The sequence below is a fragment of the Carettochelys insculpta genome, chromosome 3, assembly GCF_033958435.1.
Source record: "Carettochelys insculpta isolate YL-2023 chromosome 3, ASM3395843v1, whole genome shotgun sequence".
Classification (NCBI taxonomy): domain Eukaryota; kingdom Metazoa; phylum Chordata; order Testudines; family Carettochelyidae; genus Carettochelys; species Carettochelys insculpta.
In genome coordinates, this window is record NC_134139.1 from 4,050,515 (window position 1) to 4,073,475 (window position 22,961).

Sequence of the window (22,961 nt, forward strand, 5' to 3'; positions counted from 1 at the left end):
CGCTGCTGCTGGGTAGGCCTGTGTGGTGGGCACCAGGGGAGCCTCTGGCCCCCAGAGAGCAGGGAGGGGCTGCCAGGCTGGCTCCTGCTAGGAGCGGGTAGAGCAGGGAGTCCGTTCTCTGCTTCCTCCTGGTGGCAGCCCAGGCCTGCTGTGCAGTGGGGTGATGGGGAGGCAGGCACAACGCACCCATGGCCTTGAGGGCCCTGTCTGGTGTCAGAAACGCAGGGGTGCTTCCTGGAGCTCTGCCAAGCCAGACCAGGGAGCTCCTGTGGGGCTGCCAGGTGGGGAGGGGGGAGTTGCATGGCCTCTCCGTGGAACAGAGCTGCTTTGACTGGCAGTGATCTTTTCCCCCCGCATTTTGCTAACCTGGAGTCAGGGCAAGGAGAGGGGCTGGAGCTCTCGTCTGGTCTTTCCCTGCTTTTCGTGGGGCTGGCGCTGTGAAACTGACACTCCCCCGGCCACAGTTGGAATGAATTGATGACACCCCCCCCCCCCCCCCCGCCACAGGAACTGCAGGTTAAACGCTAATGCTGCATTTTATTTAAAGCGCGGACTTGTCAGAACACTTGTGTATCAGGGATGAACCGGCATTTATTGTGTGGTGACTTTTTTTTTTAGTTCCTTTCATTGATTGTTTTGGGGTTTGCGTGTGCAAGCGTGTGCCTGCTAGTGTGTGTGCGTCCGTGTGTGTGTGGTGGGTTGTGTGTGGGGTTTTGTTTTTTTTTTTTAATGTTTCCAGGGTTGTGTTTCTGGAAGGATGTGGAAGTAATCACAGTACTATGTACAGAGCTTTTTTTGTATAAAAAATACTCTTTCAATAAATGTATCATTTGTGCACACATCAGGTGCAGGTGAGTCTGCTTGTAGGCGTGGGAAACAGAGAGGAGGAGGGCTCAGGGCAGGGCAGGAGGGGCTGAGACGTGTGGTATCTAACTCCCACTTGTAACTGTCTTCATGAGAGAGGCAAAGTGGGTACCCAGGCCCGATGGCAAAGGCTGATTCCATAATCCAACCCTCTAAATGCCAGTCAGACTATCGGAGACTAAATGACAGATGCTCCTGTGTGAGCTGTTGTAGTGAACACCTGGGGGAGAAAAGGTTGACGGCCGATGCAGCCAATTGTTGAAGATCTACTTGGGGCTTCTTGGGTAGAGCTTGTGGGGAAGTTTTAACAACAGAGCAAGGAAATTCCAAGGCAAAAAACTTCCTTCAAATGGAATTGAGGCTGGTTGAATTTAGTTACTCCCTTCCCCTCCACCCCAGTTTCCAAGAAGCTGTAATTCCTACCCACCTGCCATGCGCCCAGGAAATCCATAAATGAGTTTGCAGATGAAAGAAATCCAAACTTGTAATGGTCTAGGAAGGTGCCGTGGAGGTACCCAAACAACCTTAACTCTGCCCTGACTCAGGCCAGTCAATGGAACAAAGGTGAGCAGTAAAATACAGACTTGATTTCAGAAGAGCAGACCAGTTGCCTGAGAGAGATGATGGGCAGGATCCCCTGGGAAGCTAATGTGAAGGGAAGATGAGTTCAGGAGAACTGGCAGTATTTTAAATCTTAAGGAAGGCACAGGAACAAATCCCAATGCGCAGTAAGAAAAGCAGATGTGGTAGGCAACCAGCTTGGCTTACAAGGGAAATCCTTTGTGATCTTAAACTCAAAAGGGAGGCATACAAGAAGTGGAAACTTAGACAGCTGACTGAGGAGGAGTATAAATACATGGCTGGAGAATGCTGAAGAGTGATCAGGAAAGTGAAATCACAATTGAAACTGCAGCCAGCAAGAAATGTGTATGGTAACAAGGGGTTTCTACAGGCATGTTAACTATGGGAGGGTGAGGAGGTAACCTGGGGACAGATGATACGGGAAAGGTTGAGTATCGAATGCGTTTTTTGCCTCAGTCTTCACAGACAAGGTCAGCTCCCCGACTCTGGCACTAGGCAATGCACTGTGGGAAGGAAGTGGGCAGCCCTCGGCGGGGAAACAACAGGTTGAGCTATTTAGAAAAGCTAAATGCACACAAATCCATGGGGCCGGATTTAATGCATCCAAGGGTACTGAGGGAACCGGCAGATGTCATTGCAGAGCCTTTGGCTACTATCTTCAAAAACTCATGGAAATCAGGAGAGGTCCCGGACGATTGGAAAAAAGCAAATGTGCCCATCTTTGAAAAAGGAAAGGAGGACAAGCCACAGAACTATAGACCGGTCAGCCTCACCTCAGGCCCCATACAAATTGTGGAGGGGATCCTCCAGGAATCCATTTTGGAGCATTTGGAAGAGAGGAAAGTGATCAAGAGTAGGCAACTTGGATTCTTCTTCGAGTGTCCCCGTGGGTGCTCCACGTTAGGTGTCGGATCTTCCAAGCGGTTTCTGGCGGACCGCGCATGCACCGGTGTGCGCCGCTCCCTTGCGCGCTCCCAGCCACATGCACGATCCGGTCCCCGCCAGTTCCTCTTTAACCGCCATCGGCTGCAGACAGAATCTGCTCAGGCTACGGCCAGAGTTAGCGTATTTAACGTTTTTAATTGTTTTAAAGTTTCTTCAGTCCTAGATTAAGTTAGTCGGCTGTTGTTTTCAAAAAACAAAAAGACTGCCTACTGAAAGGGGCCTCGAAGGAGGAGGTACTTCGCATGATACGCGTCACAGCAGACACGTTCTCTTCGCTGGGCCTGGTCATCAATCTGGCAAAATCAAAGATCGACCCCGCACAGGACATAGAGTTCATAGGGGCACGTATAACTTCCATCACAGCAAGGGTTTATCTACCAGATGCCCGCTTTCGCGCCATTGGTTCCCTCGTGCAAGTCATCACCTTCAGCCCTACGGTGCCGGTTCTGACGTGCTTACAGCTGCTAGGCCACATGGCAGCAGCAACGTTTGTGGTACAGAACGCCCGATTGCATATGCGCAGCATGCAGCACTGGCTGGCGAGCGTCTACAAACCGGCAGCACACACTGTCCACAGGGTGGTGTCGCCCACGACAGAGGTGCGCAGATCCCTGCAATGGTGGGTAAACCCCAAGAACATGCTAACAGGGGTACCCTTCCACCAACCACAAATATCTGTTTTTCTCACTACCGACGCCTCCCACATAGGGTGGGGAGCACACATGGGCGAAAAGGTGACGCAAAGACCGTGGTCCTCCATGGAGCAGTCACTGCACATAAATATACTGGAGCTCAGAGCAGTGTTCAACGCCTGCAAACACTTTCGAGACCATATACAAGGCAAAGTTGTCGGGATCAGTACAGACAATACCTCCACCATGTTTTATATAAATCGGCAAGGAGGAGCTCGGTCCCGTGCCTTATGTGTGGAAGCAGTTCGATTGTGGAACTGGTGCATCGCCAACAGTATAACCTTGAAAGCCTCGTACTTACCAGGCGCTCACAATGTGAAGGCAGACCAGCTGAGCAGGCTTTTCACACTCACGCACGAGTGGCAGATCCGTTCCGATCTGCTACGACCGATTTTTCACGTATTGGGTTTTTCCCCAGATAGACCTGTTTGCCACTCAACACAACAAGAAGTGCCCACAATACTGCTCCAGGGCAGGACTGGGATGGGGGTCCCTGGGGGATGCATTCGCGATCTTGTGGAGGGGCCCCCTGCTCTACGCATTTCCTCCCACAGTGCTTATCCACAAAGTTTTCCAGAAAGCCAGGAGAGAGAGAGCCCGAATGATCCTAGTAGTCCCAACGTGGGATCGACAGCAATGGTTCCCCCTACTCCTGCGCATGTCGGACCGCCCACCGATGCCCCTCCTGGTGGTGCTGGATCTGCTCACGCAGCCCAGGGGTCCATAGTGCATCCACACCCCCGAGGCCTGCGACTGCAAGCATGGTTAATCCATGGCTCAGCTCCCTAGAGAGCACGCGTACGGAGGGAGTGCAACAAGTCCTAGAAAGCAGCAGGAGGACTTCCACCAGGAAGCCCTATAAGCAAAAATGGACTCGATTCACTGCATGGTGTTCTACCAAGCAATTAGCCCCCCTTGCTGCGCCTATACCTGTAATACTAGAGTATTTACTGGACCTCAAGAGAGGCGGACTCTCCCTATCCTCGTTGAAGGGTCCACCTTGCCGCTATATCGGCTTTCAGACATGAAGAGGAAGGGCCCACGGTGTTCGCCCATCCCATGGTTACCAGGTTGCTGAAGGGGCTGGTAAACCTGTACCCCCCTCAGAAACCGCTTCCACCTTCGTGGAGCTTGGACCTGGTGCTTAATGCGCTAACGGGACTACCGTTTGAACCCTTAGCCACGGTTTCCCTCTGTCTCCTTATGATAAAGATGACCTTCCTTCTTGCAATCACGTCAGCTTGCAGGGTGAGCGAGCTTGCGGCAGTTATGGCAACGCCACCCTGCACAGTAATTTCCAAGGAGGCGGTAACCTTACGGCTGCATCCAGCCTTTGTTCCCAAAGTTTCTTCAGAGTTTCATATTAACGAACCTATAGTTTTACCCTCGTTATCCAAAGCCTCATAACTCCAACAAAGAGGCGCGCCTACACCTCCTGGACGTGAGGAGGGCGCTGGCTTTCTATATAGACAGGACTAAGTCCTTCCGGAAAACGGATAGACTCCTAGTCTCTCTCACTCCCAAATCAAAAGGAGAAGGTCTCTCTTCACAGAGAATCTCGAAGCACATCGTATCCTGCATAAAAATGTGCTACGAACTCAAAAAGACTCCTTTACTGGCCACGCCCAGGGCTCCCTCCACTAGGGCGGTGGCGGCATCAACAGCCTTTTTCAAGGGCGTTGCGCTAAAAGACATTTGCAGAGCAGCAACCTGGTCATCCTATGACACCTTCGCCAAGCACTACGCCCTTCACAGGGTATTCCAAGAGGATACCCGTCTCTCGACAGCGGTCCTCTCGGGGACAAGCTGCACATGATCCGATTACCCACCTCCTATCTTGGGTTACTGCTGGGTAATCACCTAACGTGGAGCACCCACGGGGACACTCGAAGAAGAAAGAAAAGTTACTCACCATAGTAACGGTGGTTCTTCGAGATGTGTCCCCGTGGGTGCTCCACTACCCGCCCATCCTCCCCGCTTCGGATCCCTGTTTAGTGTTTTGCAGGAGCATCCGAGGCGGTTGGTCAAGGAACTGGCGGGGACTGGATCGCGCACATGGCCGGGAGCGTGCAAGGGAGCGGCGCGCACCGGCGCATGTGCGGTCCGGCAGAAACTGCTTGGAAGATCTGACCTGCGGCGCCGGGGCGAGCCCGACACCTAACGTGGAGCACCCACAGGGACACATCTCGAAGAACCACCGTTACTACGGTGAGTAACTTCTCTTTCACCAAGGGCAAGTTGTGCCTGACCAATCTGATTAGCTTCTATGGTGAGGTAACTGGCTCTGTGGACAGTGGGAAGTCAGTGGATGTGATACACCTTGACTTCAGCAGAGCTTTTGATAGTCTCCACAGCATTCTTGTCCATCAGTTAAGGAAGTATAGCTTGGATACACGCACTGTAAGATGGATAGAAAACTGGCTAGACAGTCTGGCCCAGCAGGTAGTGATCAATGGCTCAATGTCTCCTTGGTGGTCAGTTGCAAGTGGGGTTCCCCAAGGATCGGTTCTGGGGCCAGTATTGTTCAACATCTTTATTAATGACCTGGATGAGGGAATGGATTGCACCCTCAGCCAATCTGTGGATGACACTAAGCTAGGGGGACAGGTAGATATATTTGAGGGTAGGGATAGGGTCCAGAGTGACGTAGATACACTGAAGGACTGGGCCCAAAGAAATCTGATGAGGTTAAACAAGAAGTGCAGTGTCCTGCACTTGGGATGGAAGAATCCCAAGCACTGTTACAGGCTGGGGACTGACTGGCTAAGTAGCCACGCAGCAGAAAAGGACCTGGGGATTGTGGTGGATGAGAGGCTGGATATGAGTCAACAGTGTGCCCTTATAGAGAAGAAGGCTGATGCATATTGGGTGCATTAGGAGAAGCATTTCCAGCAGTTCTAGAGAAGGTATTATTTCCCCTCTACCTAGCATTGGTGAGGCCTCATATGGAGTATTGCGTCCAGTTCTGGGCCCCCAGTACAGAAAGGATGTGGTTGCATTTAAGTGGGTTCAGTGGAGAACAACGAAAATGATTTGGGGTCTGGAACAATTGACCTATAAGGAGGGGCTTTGGGTTTGGGTTTGGATTTACTTAGTTTGCAGAACAGAAGACTGAGGGGTGAGTTAATAGCAGCCTTCGACTTCCTGAAGGGGAGCTCTAAAGAGGAGGGTGAGAAACTGTTCTCAGTGGTGTCAGATGGCAGAACAAGGAGCAATGGTCTGAAGTTACAGAGGGGGAGGAGTAGGTTGGATATTAAGAAAAACTATTTCCCCAGGAGGCTGGTGAAGCACTGGAATGCGTTACCAAGAGAGGTGGTGGAATCTCCATCCCTAGAGGTTTTTAAGTCCCGGCTTGATATAGTCCTGGCTGGGATGATTTTGTTGGGGCTGATCCTGCTTCAGACAGGGGACTGGACTTGATGACCTCCTGAGGTCCCTTCAAGCCCTAGGATTCTATCAGAACTAAGCTTTTTTAACAGCTGAGGTTTCAGCTTAGACCAAACTGATTTTTATGAGGACATTAGGCCTTTTCCTGCCACGAGAGCCCCACCTGGCAGAGTTGTAAGTCTTCTCATTGCCTGACTTTTGAGTGCTGGCCTTTGTTCTGCATTTTGTAGGTGGGATTTTTTTTTTTTTGTATACTGGTTCCTAGGACTTTTTTAAAAATAAACTAAAGCCTTCCCCTCACCTTCATCCTGACTGATTCCAGGCCTTTCTGTATGGCATCATGGAGCCTGTGTGGGGGGAGCTGGAAGGTGAGCTGTTGGTGGGCATGGGAGGTTGTCCTGTGGCCCAGCCACAGCAGTGTGTAGACATAACTGGGGAGGCCCTGTTGGCTTGGATCCACCTGTCAGTAGAGAAAGGTCACGGCCAGTTCTCTGTGAGGCCAGAGGGAGCTAGGGGGAGAGAGGCAGGCTTAAAGGAGGTTTTTCAGAAGAGGAACAGCACAGGTGGAGGTTTGGGGGTGGCAAATGGTAGCCCCTCTGAAGAGCAAGGTCTCCCACATATAACAGTAAGCATAATGCCTTTAGAAGCTGTTGGCCAGCAACTTTCCACCCACTCCCTGTTCACTATGGCGTTATGCTGTCCGGACTCAGGAACCCCAGGAAGCTCACTTGAGCCCCTGTCCACACCCAGGGGACTGAGATGTGACTGACCAGGAAGTATTTGCAGGAGGAAGGATGACTTAGAGCAATTACAGCTGAGAGGATACTGTGTTAGTCTGTACTCCAACAAAACCAGCAGAAATGTAGCACCTTAAAGCCTAACAAAATGATTGAAGTGGGTCTGTCCCATGAAAGCTCATCACCGAATAAATCATTTTGTTAATCTTTAAAGTGCTACATTTCTGCTGGTTTTTTTTTTTACAGCAATAAGAATGTTTTTAAATACACGTTCAGTTACAAAAGGGAGCAGAGGAGGACAGTCAGGTTACTGGCCATCCAAATTGAATGTTACAGGAATGTACAAGTAATATAGGAATTCCCTGGGACAGCTGAGGGTAGTATCTCTGAAAGGGCCAGAACTAACAGAGCAAGTAAAAAGAATCAATCTCTTTAACTGAAATGACTTTGGGGTGAATTATGTTTGGGATGCTGGTCCTTGTCAATCTATCTTGGGGCTGAATATCGGTGTTTAGCAGACATCACTACACAACTTTGTAGCTTTTCGTACAAGATCACACTGGCGTTAAGGCCAGTTTTTTAAAAAGATATTGAGGTAAGGAGCAGAGCTTTCAAAACCAAGTTACATTCCGCCTTTAAATTCATGGGAACCCCTGACTAAGTTTTTCCTTTTTCCACAACAAAAGGAATGAAAGCAAAGTTGCAATATTGCAGTGCAGACATGACCTTTACAGGAGAGGGTGTTTGCTGATGTTCTTAGTTCCTGTGCAGGGTAGGTCCTATCTTCTCTCCTGAAGCGCCTAGCCATGATGAGTATTGTCACTGATGAGGTGCTATTAAATTATAAAGGAAATGGAGATGCATGTGACATACAGCTGGAAGAGACCTTGGGAGGTCACTGACTCCAGCCCCTGCCCTCTTGACAGGATCAAGCACCCCCCCGCCTTTTTTCCCCAGATCCTTAATACCCTGCTCAAGGATGGGGCTCACAATACTGGATTTAGCAAGCTAACGCTCAAACCACTGAGCTATCCCTCCCCCATCTCCACATAGCTGCCCCAGGTTAACACAGGTCAGCCCTGAAGTGTTGGAAGGAATGAAAACTATTTGCAACGTAAAGCACAGCACGACATCTATTTGCCCCAATCCCTAAATGGCCTCCTCAAGGACTGAGCTCTCACCCCCGGGTTTAAGCAGGCCAATGCTCAAACCACTGCGCTATCCCTCCGCCTCATGAAGTGCAATGACAGGGGATCCTCGAAAAGGCCAAATCAGGCAGCCACACTAGCTATATAGAAAAGAGGGGGGTGTGTATGGAAAGGTTGGGGGGGCTGCATGGGAAATTGGGGGCTGTATGGAAAGGGGGATGGACAGAAAATCAGGGCTGTATGAAAAGGGGGTGCACAGGAAATGGGGCTATATGGGAAGGGGTGCATGGGAAGGGGGGGTTGTGTGGAAAGGGTGTGCACAGGAAGGGGGACTGTATGGAAAGGGGGAGCATGGGAAGTGGGGGGCTGTGTGGCTAGGGGAGCACAGGAAGTGGGGGGCTGTAAGGAAAGGGGGAGCACAGGAAGTGGGGGATGTATGGATAAGGGGAGCATGGGAAGTGGAGGGCTGTGTGGAAAGGGGAGCATGGGAAGTGGGGGGATGTATGGATGGGGTGCACAATAAGTGGGGGGCTGTAAGGGAAGTGGGAGCACAGGAAGTGGGGGGCTGTAAGGGAAGTGGGGGGCTGTGTTGGATGGGGGAGCACAGGAAGTGGGGGGCTGTAAGGGAAGTGGGGGCTGTGTGGATGGGGGAGCACAGGAAGTGGGGGGCTGTAAGGGAAGTGGGGGGCTGTGTGGATGGGGGAGCAGAGGAAGTGGGGGGCTGTAAGGGAAGTGGGAGCAGAGGAAGTGGGGGGCTGTGTGGCTAGGGGTGCACGGCAAAGGTCTGAGAGCCGGCGGCCCCTTCCCGCCCCACCTCGCCGCCGACGGCCCAGCTCCCCCTTCCCCCCAGCCGCGCCGAGGCCCCGGCCAGCCCGGCCGCGCATGCGCAGCGGCGCTCGCCCTGTCCCTCGCGCCGACCCGTAAGCGCGGAGCTGGGCGCGCGCACGCGCCCGCACGACCCGGAAGCGGCGAGCGGCTGAGGCGAGCGGGGCTGGAGCGCGGCGCTGACTGGGCAGGTACCGGGCGCGCCCCTCCCCCACCCCCGCGCCGGCCCCCAGCTGCCTCTGCCGCGGGGCGGGGCCCTGGTGAGGACTCCCGGAGCACGGGGCGGCCGTGCCGCGTCCCGGCCCGAGGCGTGTGAGCTGCTCCCGGCGCGGTACCGGAGCGCTGTGCTCGCCCCGCACCCCCGTGCAGCCGCCCGGCCCCGCCGCTCCCCCCCGCAGCCGGGGCCGGGGCCAGCGCACGGCGGGGCAGCGGGACGAGTGGCACCGGCGCGCGTGGCTGGGCCTCCCTCTGCGCCTGCAGCCCGCTCCCGCCGGCTGGGGCGGGCGTGGGGGTTTCCTCGGGCCACGCCCGCTTATGGAGGCGGCGCTGTCAGAGCGGCAGCCCGGCGCCTCTGCGCCTGCAGCAGCAGCGAGGGGGCCTGGGGCACCTGGTCGGCTCACCGAGATTTTGGAGCGGCAGCTTCCGTGGGCAAAGACAAAGTCTCTGTGAGCCGACCAGGTGCCCCAGGAGTCCTGTGTGGCGAGGGGTGCACGGGAAGTGGGGGGCTGTAAGGAAAGGGGGAGCACAGGAAGTGGGGGGCTGTAAGGAAAGGGGGAGCACAGGAAGTGGGGTGGGGCTGTGTGGATGGGGGACTTTGTCTTTGCCCACGGAAGCTGCCGCTCCAAAATATCTGTGAGCCGACCAGGTGCCCCAGGACTTCTTTTTGTTTTTTGCTCGTTGAGCACGACTCAGATCGGGTGTAGGCTGCACAGGGTGTCTCTCCTCGTTATCAGCTCCCTTGGTAGGCGGCCAAATGATTCAGGAGCTTTTGATTTCTTTCCCCCTGTCTGCCACGTGGGCTCCAGGAGCCGCTCTCTCTTGCCCAGCGTCGCAGATAGGGCAGAGAGCGCTGCTTTGCGTGCAGTGTCCTCGTCAGGATGGCCCTGCAGCTCGTCGAAAACGGTGCTGCTCGCAGGGCGTGGCAGAGTGCCTCTGTCTGTCCCAAGAGGAGGTTTTCTGCCGGAGAGGAGCTTGGAGTGCAGAAATGTGAAGTGATGTCTTCTCAGTCTGGCTCTGTTGAACCTGCCTGTTCAGTACCAGGAAACTCACACTTTGCCCCCAGCTGAGGGATGCCTGAGGCCGTGGGAATTGGATCATACAGTGAGACTGATTTGCTCACTGTACATTGATCATAGGGAATTCTCCTTGGGGGATGCTGAGCTGTTTGCTGTACAAACACACAGTGAGTGGCAGTCTCTGCCCTGGACAACTTACAGTCCAAACACACACAACTGGTCAAGGGTGGGAGAAAAAACATAGGAGAAATTATTTGCCTAAGTCCCACAGCAGGTTGGTGGCAGGGTTGGTACCGAACCTGGGTTTCCTGAGTCTCAGGTCAGTGCCCTCCCCATCTGGTTGTGCTGCTTCCTGTGGGCTGGGCCAGTTGGGCTTTTCCACCCTCTGGGATGGCTTTGCCAGGGATCTGGCAGCATCTGGCTCCCCAGTAACCCAGGGCTGGGCCCCAGGCTCCCAGGGAGATTTGGGTTTGTGCATAGAGCGAGAGCAGCACCTCTCCTGCTGGGGACGTTGCCTGCAGAGCGCTGATCTGGTGTGCAGAATGCCAGGAGGCTGCCATGCAGCGCTCTGCCTCTCCAGTCCCCTCTCCTACCCACTGGGTCCCAGAGGCTCTCAACCTGGATTCTTGGTTGACTCCTGACGTGCTCCTGTCTCTCTCTCTCTCCCTGCGCAGACGTTCCCCATCATGGTGGGCGAGAGGAGGAACGGAAACCTGCTAGTGCACCTGGGGCCCACGCTGCAGGCCTACCCCGAGGAGCTGATCCGACAGCGCCGGGGCCACGATGGCCACACCGAGTACCTGATCCGCTGGAGCATCCTCAGCTGGGAGGAGGGCTCCGGGAGCAGCCCCAGTGCCTCTTTGGCGGACAGCAAAGCGGAGAACATCCTGATGTGGATGTCGGCAGAGGAGGTCTATGTCAACTGCCCGATGCTGCTGGGCAAGAGGAAGCCGGAGGGGCAGCGAGTGAAGGAGGAGAAGGCGCCCAGCACGTTCCCTCCGGACGTCACGCTGGACGAGGCCTCGCTGCTGGAGATGAAGGCGGACGTCCGGAGTCTGGTGCAGCGGGCCAGCCGGCAGATGGCCGGGCCCACAGGCCCGGAGTCCTCCGTCCTCAACACCATCCACGTGCTGAGCGCCTACGCCAGCATTGGCTCCCTGACAGGCGTCTTCAAGGAGACCGGGGCCCTGGACCTGCTGATGAAGATGCTGTGTAATGAGGAGAAGCAAATCCGCCGCAGCGCCGGCAAGATGCTGAGGGCTCTGGCTTCACACGATGCGGGTGAGATCTCCTGGCAGGCAGCCCCCGAGCAGAGCTGGGCTGGGGCTGGGCTGCTGAACGTGGTGGCCTGGGGGGGGACCCTGCAGCTCTCTGGGAAGGGGAACAGATTGGGGCTGGATTCCCTCAGGCAGCAGGCGCTTCCCTGTTGTCTTGTGGAGGGGCAGGCGCTGTTTCTAGACAGCGGGCTTAGTACTCTGAGAGCTGACTGGCTGCTGAAGGCCTGGCTTGTTCCTCTCAAGGTTGCTCAGCAGAATGTGGAAATGAGCGGCCTGAATTTGTTTCAGGTGCCTCCTGGTGGGGAGGTGGGTGGGTGGGTGGGGGAGGGAAGTTCTGTGTCTGATCTCCGAACGCCTTCAAGGACTGTGAACTCAGCAGAAATGTCTTGGGAGGAGTGAGGCTGAGCAGTGAGCAGGTAAGTGAGATCCTGAGGAGAAGGTATTGGGACTACAGTGAGGCGGGAGGCTGAGAGTTAGTTTGACTTATTTTGTCCCTTGGCCGTGCTGAGGAGGCCGGGCCCCATGCCTCCCTGCGGGTGCTGCGCCAGGCGGACTTTAGTTCCATTCTGGGCTCTGAAGCCTGAGTTGCTGTGTTGTCTGGTGCTCCTCGGAGGATCCCTGGGGAGGTTGGGAGCTGACACAGAATCTTCTCTTCCCTGCACTTGTGTCCGATGTTGTCAGGTAAGGCTTGACACTAAAAGCGTTTCTGAGCCTCCTGTTTGTGCCTGGCTCAGAGGAGTGATTCTCTGTGCACCCCGGGAAGAACTTGGGTGTTGCCCCTGCTGTCCCTCTCCCTTGGAGGGATTTTTGGGCTCCTCTTGCCTCCATTCCCCAGGGACGCTTGTTTCCGCTTAGACCAGGTCCGCACTCCAGACCTACGCCAGTGTAACTGCATTATGTGGGGGTGTGAAAAATCCACCCTCAGCAACATTTTACCAGCCTAGCCCCAGGTAGACGCACCGTGTTGATGGGAGGGCTTTCCTGGCCAGCAGAGCTACTGTCTCTGTGTGTTACCCGGACGGGAGAGCTCTCTGCCCTCAGCGCAGGGCACCGGTAGAGCTGTGCTGGTATGGCGTTTTCACTGCAGATCTGCCTTCAGGCTGTTAACCAAGCAGCAGAGCCCAGCCCCGGCTATGTCCAAAGAGCTCCTGTGTGCCTAACAGAGCATCAGGCAGCCGGGGAGTTCCCGCCCAACCGAGTTCCTTAGGCCATGTCTACGGAAGGCAAAGTAAGTCAACTGCAGATATGCAATTCTAGCTACGGCAGTTGTGTAGCTAGAATCAACCTATCTGTGCTCAGCTAACTTGGCTGTCTTTATTCAGCAAGGTCGACCTCCCTTACTCCTGAGTTCTTGGACAGAGTACTGGGATCGACTGCAGCCCCTGAGTGGGTCTGTCTTCTGGGCTAGGGTGGCCATAGCCTCAGCCTCCTCGCCCTTCTTTCCGTAGACTTTAATTTTTGTGCCATGTTTGGTCTGTCTCTGGGCTTGGGAACAGCCAATGAGCTGGTCCACTTAAAGATAGGGTCTCCCCCACTTACAGCTGATATATCTGTCCTGGCTCCAGGTGGGGCCGCGGTGTGCCAGGAGACCAGGCAGCCCTGGCTGGAGAGCAAGCTGTGCCATGTTTGCAGCTGTCCTCCCACCCCCCTTCTCTTCAGGTCACTCGCAGGCAGCCCTGTTTGCTCAGGAAATGGCAGCGCTACCTGCTCTACTCCCTCCCCATGTACTCTCGGTGGGTTGCTTGAGCTACAGGGTGGCACCACCTCCCCAGCCACAGCCCTGGTAGCTGAGCTGCTGGAGGCCTTGAGAACTCAGCACTGGCAAGTTCTTGTAGTTGCAGCCAGCCTGTCTGTCTTCTCCCCAGCCCCTGTTCCTCTGGAGAGGAGATGGGCTTTCCAAGCACAGCACTGGGAAACAGGCATAGTCCACCAACCCCCGAAGCGATAACATGCTGTTATTGGCTGTTCTTGTCCATCCCCCACGCTGCTTCAGCAGGCGGCATGGGTGTGACCCGTCCAGCCAGGGGGCAAACAGCAAGCTCCAGAGGCAGGGCACTGGCTGATCTGGTGGAGTTGGGTCTGGCACTGAACAGGCAGGTGGGGACAGACTCTTTCCCTCTCATGCCAGGCTGGGAGGCGATAGAAACCTAAGAAGCCAGGAGGCAGCCAGATGAGCAGCTCCAGTGAGCTCTGAGTGGGGAGTGCAGTCTGGCTGCGAGTGACTCACTTCCAAGGAGAGTGTCTCCACAGAAGGTTTGCTGAAGCCTGGGAGTGAACCAGGGACTTTTAACTCTTCAGTCTAATGCTCTCCCACCTGAGCTACTTCAGCAGCTGATCTCCGTGTCGCCACCTTGTCGTGGTGACTGGGCTCGTGTGTTCCAGTAAACCCGAGAACAATGCCACAGGGAGTCTTGTGCTCCCAGCAGGGTTACCCATGGCAGCAAGATCAAGGGGTGGGGGTCCAGACAAAGAATAACCTTAGAAGTCCTCAACGGCAGAGCAGGCGGAGGGTAGCTCAGGTAACGCTACAACGGCTGTGAAGGTGGATGAAGACTGCAGCAGACAGAAGACACCCAGTTGTCGTGGATTCCATGCCACTGGACCTGAGTTGTCTATCTGTCGAGAACCGTGTGGTGGCTGCAGTGCAACAGTCCCCCACGTTAAAAGAAGTCACGCCCGAGGCATCTTCCTCTGTGTACGACTCTCCTGAACTTACGGCCTACGGTGACTGGCAAAGGGTGACGGGAGCAGGATTGTGAAATCTGGAAGCTTTTAGTCGTGAACCAGCCTGTAGGCGGTGGATGTCTGTGTCAGTCGTTCTGTTTTGAGGACTGAGGTGGTAGAACGGTCCAGCTGCTGCATCTACAGCTGAGCAGCCCTGTTTAGGAACTACTCTGCTCACCCCACATGGGGAGGGAGCTAGAGAAGGTGCCCTAGACATAGTCCACCTCAATCCCACTAACTGGATAACCACATCCAGTGGGTTCACCTCCATGTGGTCGAAATCGAACAGTAAACTTTGCAACGTGGCATATTTGGGCTCTAATGAATGACCCAGACAGTGAGACCCCCAAAAGATGCACAACAATTATTGCCTGTGAGCTGCGATGATTCAACATCGCTATTGCTGCCCTGGCAGAAACATAGACCTGAAGAAGGAAAGCTAAGAGAAGAAGGTGGAGGGTGCACATTTTTCTGGAAAGGAGCCCCACAGGAAAAAAGACAAATTCATGGAGTAGGATTTGCCATCAAGAACAAACTGTCAGAGATCCTATCTGAAGTCCTTAGCATCAATGAGTGTCTTATGACTCTCTGCTTGAAGCTTGCCAGAAACCAACAGGCAACTGTCATCAGTGCTTATGCACCAACTCTAGACTCCAAAGAGGATGTGAAGGAGAAGTTCTACACCCATCTGGGCACAGCCCGGAAGGACATGCCCAAAGAAGACAGGATTATTCTCTTTGGGGATTTCAATGTCAGGGGCAGAGGAGATGTGGATCTCTGGCAGACTGCCATTAGGAAAGAAGGAGTCAACAACGGCAACTCCAGTGGAGTGCTCTTCCTTACAAGCTCGTCGTCATGAGCACCTTGTTCTGCCAGAAAAACAAATCTAACAACTCATGGCAACATCCATGATCATGACTGGCACCTCATAGATGATGTCATCATCCATGCTTGGGATCGGCGTGATGTCCTTCTCACACGTGCAATGACCAGTGCTGATGACTTCTGGACCAATCAACACTTTCTTTGATCCACAGTGGCAATTAGGATTGTCACCAAACGGAGAAGTTAAAGGAATCATAGAATCATAAAATACTAGGACTGGAAGGGACCTCGAGAGGCCATCGAGTCCAGCCCCCTGCCCCAATGGCAGGACCAAGTACTGTCTAGACCATCCCTGATAGACACTTATCTAACCTGTTCTTAAACATCTCCAGAGATGGAGATTCCGCAACCTCCGTAGGCAATTTATTCCAGTGTTTGACCACCCTGACAGGAACTTTTTCCTAACGTCCAACCTACACCTCCCTTGTTGCAGCTTAAGCCCATTGTTTCTTGTTCTATCCTTAGAGGCCAAGGAGAACAAGTTTTCTCCCTCCTCCTCATGACACCCTTTTAGATACTTGAAAACCGCTATCGTGTCTCCCCTTTATCTTTTTTCCAAGCTAAACAAGCCCAGTTTTTTCAGCCTTTCTTTATAGGTCCATGTTCTCTGGACCTTTGATCATTCTTGTTGCTCTTTTCTGGACCCTCTCTAGTTTCTCCACATCTTTTTTGAAATGTGGCACCCAGAACTGGACACAATACTCCAACTGAGGCCTAACCAGAGCAGAGTAGAGCAGAAGAATGACTTCTCGTGTCTTGTTCACCACACACCTGTTAATGCATCCCTCAATCATGTTTAGTTTTTTTGCAATAGCATCACACTGTTGACTCTTATTTAACTTGTGGTCCACTATAACCCCTAGATTCCTTTCTGCCATGCTCGTTCCTAGACAGTCGCTTCCCATTCTGTATGTGTGAATTTGTCCAGATCATTTTGAATTTTGACCCTATCCTCCAAAGCAGTTGCAACCCCTCCTCGGTTGGTATTATCTGCAAACTTAATAAGCGTACTTTCTGTGCCAAAATCTAAATCGTTGATGAAGATATTGAACAGACCCGGTCCCAATACAGACCCCTGCGGAACCCCACTTGTTATACCTTTCCAGCAGGATTGAGAACCATTAATAACTACTCTCTGAGTATGGTCATCCAGCCGGTTTGGCACCCACCTTATAGGAGCCCCATCTAAGTTGTATTTGTCTAGTTTATTGATAAGAATATCAATATAAGAAACCATTCTGAAGAAAGATCAACGTACGAGCCTTGAAGGATCCCATGAGATGAAGTGATGTCCAGATAGCTCTCCAAAGGAAGCTGCCAACAGTACACCCTGAAGATGTGGAAGAACATGGGTGTCAATTGAAAAATGCCATCATTGAAGCTTGTGGAGAAACCTCTGGCTACCAGACCAAGAAGCATCAGGACTGGTTTGATGAGAACGTTGTAGCAATTGAACGCATGATTGAGGCAAAAAGAAAAGCCTTTAGGGCCTGGAAAAGCGGCATCAATTTCACGATGAAGAGAGACGTGCATGCCGAGGCCAAGGCAGAAGTGTGATGTAAAACAAAGACTGTGAAAACCAGTGGTGGACTGAGAAGGTGTGGGAATTCCAGCATCTCACAGACATCAATGATACAAGAGGTTTCTTCAATGCTACCACAGCTGTTTATAGATTGAGAAATCACAGAATCAATCCCCTGAGATCAAAGGATGGTACCCAACTCTTGAAAGACAATGAAGCCATTGCTTCTTGCTTTAGGGAGCACTATAATGTGCTCTTGAACTGCCCTCCACTGTGCTCCTAGAATCCCTGACCAAATCCCTCAGCAACCGCCTAGAGACGATCTTGCAACGCTTCCTACCCTGAGTGAGGTCCAAGCTGCCCTCAGAGAGATGAAGTGCAACTAGGGGGAATGCCCACAGAAGTCTTCAAAGAAGGTGGGCTGCAGCTCCACTGACAGCTCCACCTCCTGATTCTCAAGATCTGGCATAGGGAGCAGATGCCACGAGATTTCAGAGACACACTGATTGTCAGTCCCTTCAAGAACGGTGACAAGTTGGACAGTGGAGGCTCTCATGGCATCTCCCTCCTGGCAACAGCAGGGAAGATCTTAGCTTGAATCCTCGCAAACCGATTCCTGCCACTCTCCGAAGAAATTCTCCCAGGATCCCAGTGTGGCTTCTGACCATTCCAAGGAACAGCGGACATGATCTTCACTGCCCGACAACTACAAGAAAAATGTCATGAACACAAGCAAGCCTTATATGAGTTTCATCAACCTGACCAAAGCATTCAATTCAGTCAGTCTTAGCACCCTGTAGACCATCCTCTCAAAGATTGGCTGCCCCAAAAATTCACTAGCATTTTAAGGCCGCTTCACAACAACATGACTGCGACAGTATGGAGAAACAACGGATCCCAGAGTGACAGCTCTGACGTCAAAACGCAAGGCAGCTTCATTGCACCATCACTGTTCTGCATCTTCTTCACCATGACCCTTCACCTCATTGATGACAAGCTTCCCGATGGTGTGAAGGTTGAAAAGCTTCCTGTTCATTCTATAGACAGTCTCAGGAGACAGAAGGTTAAAAACAAGACCTCCACAACCTCGATCATGAGCTCCAGTACATGAATGACAATATGGTTTTTGCTCTTTCTCCCACAGCCCTTCAGACCACCCTAACTGCCTTCATTGAAGCATCCGAGAGTCTCAGCCTCACACTGAACATCAAAAAGGCCAACGTGCTCTACCAGCCTTCACTGATGGGACAATCTCATGGAGTTTCTGTTGAAGTCAATGGAGAACTGCTGGAAAATGTGGATCACTTCCCATATCTTGGAAGTCATCTTTCCACTAAAGTCAACATTGATACAGAAATCCAGCGTCATCTGAGCCATGCAAGCTCTGCTTTCACCTGCCTGAGACAAAGGGTCTTTGAGAACTGGGACATCTATCCCAAGACAAAGCTCCTTGTACAGCAGGCAGTGGTTGTTCCAACGTTGCTATGTGCATGTGAAACCTGGACAACGTACAAGCGTCATTTGAAGGCACTTGAATAATACAATCAATGCTGCCTCAGAAAATCCTAAGTATTTCTTGGGAGGCTAGCCATGTGAACACTAGTGTCCTGGAAGAGCTGACCATGACCAGGATTGAAGTTATTATCATTCATCAGCAATTTCTTTGGACTGGTCACGTGGTTTGGCTGTCTGATCAGCGCCTCTCAAAACAGATTGTGTTTTCCGAATTGGAGGAAAGACAGAGGAGTGTTGGAGGCCAGTGGAAGCGATATAAGGACATGCCGAAGGCAGACATGAAAAAGTGCAGCATCGGTGTCGACACTTGGGAGCTCCTTGCTCAAGACTATCCCCGGTGGAAAACGGTTATCTGTGAGGGGGTGGCGCAATTTGATAGGTCCCACCACGGTGCAGATGAGGACAGATGGAGAAGAAGAGCGTTAAAAAACACCCCATGCCCTTCCAACAGCTGTTAACACCTGACCTTTCTGTGATAAGATCTGTGGCTTCAGAAATGGACTGATCAGCCATCAATGGACTCACAAATAGGAGGGTGACATGAAGATGTTGTTGAATGACTGTCAAGATCTCCATGGGAAGACTTTGAGCCTTGAGGTGGGCCCTGCTACGCTAAAAGCCAGGTGTCCCCCAGCGGTTCTCAGCTGGAGCTGGCGAATGGAAACTTCACAGTCAGGGCAGGCATTTAAACAGGCCTGAGACAAGCTACACTACAGCTGGGCCCCAGAACTGGCTGAGGGGAAGGCATGGTCTGTCCCCAAAGGGTCAGGGATGCAAAAGAAACCAGTCTCCAAGCCAACCGGTTCTGTTCAATATCTTCATCAACGATTTAGATGTTGGCATAGAAAGTACACTTATTAAGTTTGCAGATGATAGCAAGCTGGGAGGGGTTGCAGCTTCTTTGAAGGATAGGGTCATAATTCAAAATAATCTGGACAAACTGGAGAAGTGGTCTGAGGTAAATGGGACAAAGTTTAATAAAGACAAATGCAAAGTATTCCACTTAGGAAGAAACAATCAGCTTAATTCATATAGAATGGGAAGTGACTGTTTAGGAAGGAGTACTATGGAAAGAGATTTATGCATCCGAGTGAACCACAAGTTAAATATGAGTCAATAGTGTGATGCTGTTGCAAAAAAAGCAAACATGATTCTGGGATGCATTAACAGGAGTGTTGAGAACAAGACATGAGAAGTCATTCTTCTGCTCTACTCAGCACTCATTAGGCCTCAGCTGACGTACTGTGTCTACTTCTGGACACCACATTTCAAGAAAGATGTGGAGAAATTGGAGAAGGTCCAGAGAAGAGCAACAAGAATGATTAACGATCTGGAGAACATGAGCTATGAGGGAAGGCTGAAAGAACTGAGCTTGTTTAGTTTAGAAAAGAGAAGACTTAGAGGGGACATGATAGCGCTTTTCACGTACCTACAAGAGGGTTACAAGAAGGAAGGAAAACATTTGTTCTCCTTGGCCTCTGAGGATAGGACAAGGAGCAATGGGCTTAAACTGCAGCAAGGGAGATTTAGATTAGACTTTAGGAAAAAGTTCCTAACTGTCAGGGTGGTTAAACACTGGAATAAGTAATGTAGGGAGGTTGTGGAATCTCTGTCGCTGGAGATATTTAAGAGCAGGTTAGAGAGACATCTGTCGGGGGTGGTCTAGATTGTGTTTGGTCTTGCTGGGAGGGCAGGGGACTGGGCCCGATGACCTATAGGGGACCCTTCCAGTTCTACTTTTCTCTAAAAATTGGAAGCATGGGGGTCGTCCATACAAGCCTCTCTTCTGGGCAGTCACAACCTGGGGTGCAATCATGGATGAGCTGAAGAGAGATCCCCTGGAAGGACACTTTTCCTAGTGGTTCGCTGATGGCTGCAGTGAAATTCTCGTAAGGTCCCTGGCTCCTAATCGTGTCATCTGAGGCCGTCTGTGGCTCCGTGAATGGGAAAGGATGATCCTCCTCTACCAGGAGGATTCTGACCTATCATATATCAGGGCAGGAATCTTTCTGAGGTTGCCTTTGTGGGCTGGAGCAGAGCTACAGAGGAGGAGACACGCTGGCTGCTAGCACCAAACCTTCCAAAAAGGGAGAGGACTCCTTTTCTCCTGCCCCTTGAGCTAGTGAGTGGTAAATGTTGTAGGCATAGGCTGAGCAGGGCACCCATTGGTGTGTTGTCTGGGTATCAGAATATAGGCACAGAAAGGAGGGAGGCGGATAGCATAGTTATGTATCAGAGGTGTCGCCCATTGACACATTACACCCTCTTCCTTCTCCAGTGCCCTCTGATACTTTACATAGGGCCGGGGTCAAGCTTTGTCCAAAAGCAACTTAATTAGCACAAGTTGCTAAGCCAGTGTAAGAGATAGCCGGGCCTCTCCCATCTTTAATATGCCAGGGGTTTTTGGGAACAGCTAAGAGAGCCAACCCAGGGTAAATTGCTCAGCACCAGGCCACTTATAACCCAGGCTATGATTTCCTTCTCACTATGGCGAACCAAGCCAGCCACAAAAGTACCTGTGCCAGCCCCAGTGGCCAGCCATACACCACACAACAAACCCCCAGATACTCCAGCTGCTCCTAATTTCCAAATCAGCGACCCTCCTATTCAAGTGAGAGGTTCTTAAAACTTATTTCACCAGATCCACACAGATTCTTCCCCTGAAGGGTCCAGCCACATCCCCAGGTCAGTATATACTTAGGTCTTACCCAAAGCAGCACACTGTGCCAACCCTTTAGAATCTAAAATCTAAAGGTTTATTAAGCAAAAAAGACGGGGGTGAGAGAGAAACAATGTTAAAGTGGTTCATTACATACCTCAGTTACAGCTATCGATGCAGCTAGCGATGTTATACGTTAATTTCTTGAAAGTCTCTGAAAACACACCCCTTGAGTGGTGGGACCCAGTTCCCGTAGGCTTAGTTCATGAAGTCTGGAGACAAAATTGTCATAGCCAGGGCCATCCTATAGCATGACGTGGATGGAAAATGCCTTTCTTCCTCCATAGGCTGGAGTATCACCTGACCACGTGGGCTACAGTGGCATGTTGCTATTGGCTGCATCCCAGATGACATGCCCTAAATTCTTGAGATGTGTATTTGACATCTGAGTTTTTGTGTAGTCCATCATCCTGGGTGGACAGGTGACCACACCTCTTATCGTGAATCTCAGGACTAAAACATTTCTAGTTCAGGTATAAAGCCAATAGCTATTCCTTTACATACAAACACGGCACAGACGTGCAAGTAACATGAACAGTCCCAGGGCATTATCAGCTTTCACTAGATACCTTATTTGGGCCACCTGGCCCAAGGCTTGGTGCCAGTTACATACAAGGGTGCTAGAAATGGCTTTTGTATTTAATTTAAAAATCCAGTAACATCACAGCACTACTATGGGGGATTTTATGGTGTGTCTGAACTGAGTTTCCTCCTCCCTCCTGCTCTGTCCAGCAGCAGTGGGGACCTTGGTGGGGTGCAGGCAGGGAACAGTGCTGGGGTGTCATCAGGCTGCCCCAAACCTTTCCACCTGCAGGGGTGACGTCTGGCTAGGTTGAAACAGCCGGGCTCTTGTGCCAGGCCAAAGGGGAGACCCCACAAAGAGGGGCCATGCCTGTGGTTTGGCTTTGCTGTCTTGGCTTGCTAGTGAGCAAAACTGTTCTTGGGTGATGAGCCCTTCATAGAATCATAGAACACTAGGACTGGAAGGGACCTCGAGAGGCCATCGAGTCCAGCCCCCTGCCCCAATGGCAGGACCAAGTACTGTCTAGACCATCCCTGATAGACACTTATCTAACCTGTTCTTAAACATCTCCAGAGATGGAGATTCCGCAACCTCCCTAGGCAATTTATTCCACTGTTTGACCACCCTGACAGGAACTTTTTCCTAACGTCCAACCTACACCTCCCTTGCTGCAGCTTAAGCCCATTGTTTCTTGTTCTATCCTCAGAGGCCAAGAAGAACAAGTTTTCTCCCTCCTCCTCATGACACCCTTTTAGATACCTGAAAACCGCTGTCGTGTCTCCCCTCAATCTTCTCTTTTGCAAACTAAACAAGCCCAATTCTTTCAGCCTTTCTTCATAGGTCACATTTTCTAGACCTTTAATCATTCTTGTTGCTCTTTTCTGGACCCTCTCTAGTTTCTCCACATCCTTCCTGAACTGCAGTGCCCAGAACTGGACACAATACTCCAACTGAGGCCTAACCAGCGCAGAGTAGAGCTGGAGGATGACTTCTCGTGTCTTGTTCACAACACACCTGTTAATGCATCCTAGAATCATGTTTGGTTTTTTTGCAACAGCATCACACGGTTGACTCGTATTTAGCTTGTGGTCCACTATGACCCCGAGATCCCTTTCTGCTGTACTCATTCCTAGACAGTCTCTCCCCATTCTGTATGTGTGAAACTGGTTGTTCCTTCCTCAGTGGAGCACTTTGCATTTGTCCTTATTAAACTACATCCTGTTCAAACTTCCTTGTGCTCCAGTGACTGGTCACCAGCTCCAGGGGCTGAGCTCAGACTTTATCATGCCCTTGGGAAGTACCAAGCAGCAGGTGTAAGGGAGCCTACTCACTGAATTGTGAGCGCATGGATGCAAGCTGATAAAATCCCAACATTACCTGC

General features: G+C 51.9%; 1 protein-coding gene across 4 annotated transcripts in view; it reads left to right on the forward strand.

The window, feature by feature from the left end:
* The first annotated feature begins 9,281 nt into the window (after positions 1–9,281).
* LOC142010809 (cullin-9-like) overlaps positions 9,282–22,961 on the forward strand; it is a 60,361-nt gene continuing 46,681 nt past the window's right edge. For 2 of the 4 annotated variants that reach the window (XM_074989279.1, XM_074989281.1), the window contains exons 1-2: positions 9,282–9,371; positions 11,090–11,696. In XM_074989279.1, the coding sequence (XP_074845380.1) occupies positions 11,102–11,696 (595 nt within the window). In that variant the 5' untranslated portion in view covers positions 9,282–9,371; positions 11,090–11,101. The remainder of the gene's footprint in view (positions 9,372–11,089; positions 11,697–22,961) is intronic. The other 2 variants (XM_074989280.1, XM_074989282.1) reach the window with 1 other exon arrangement.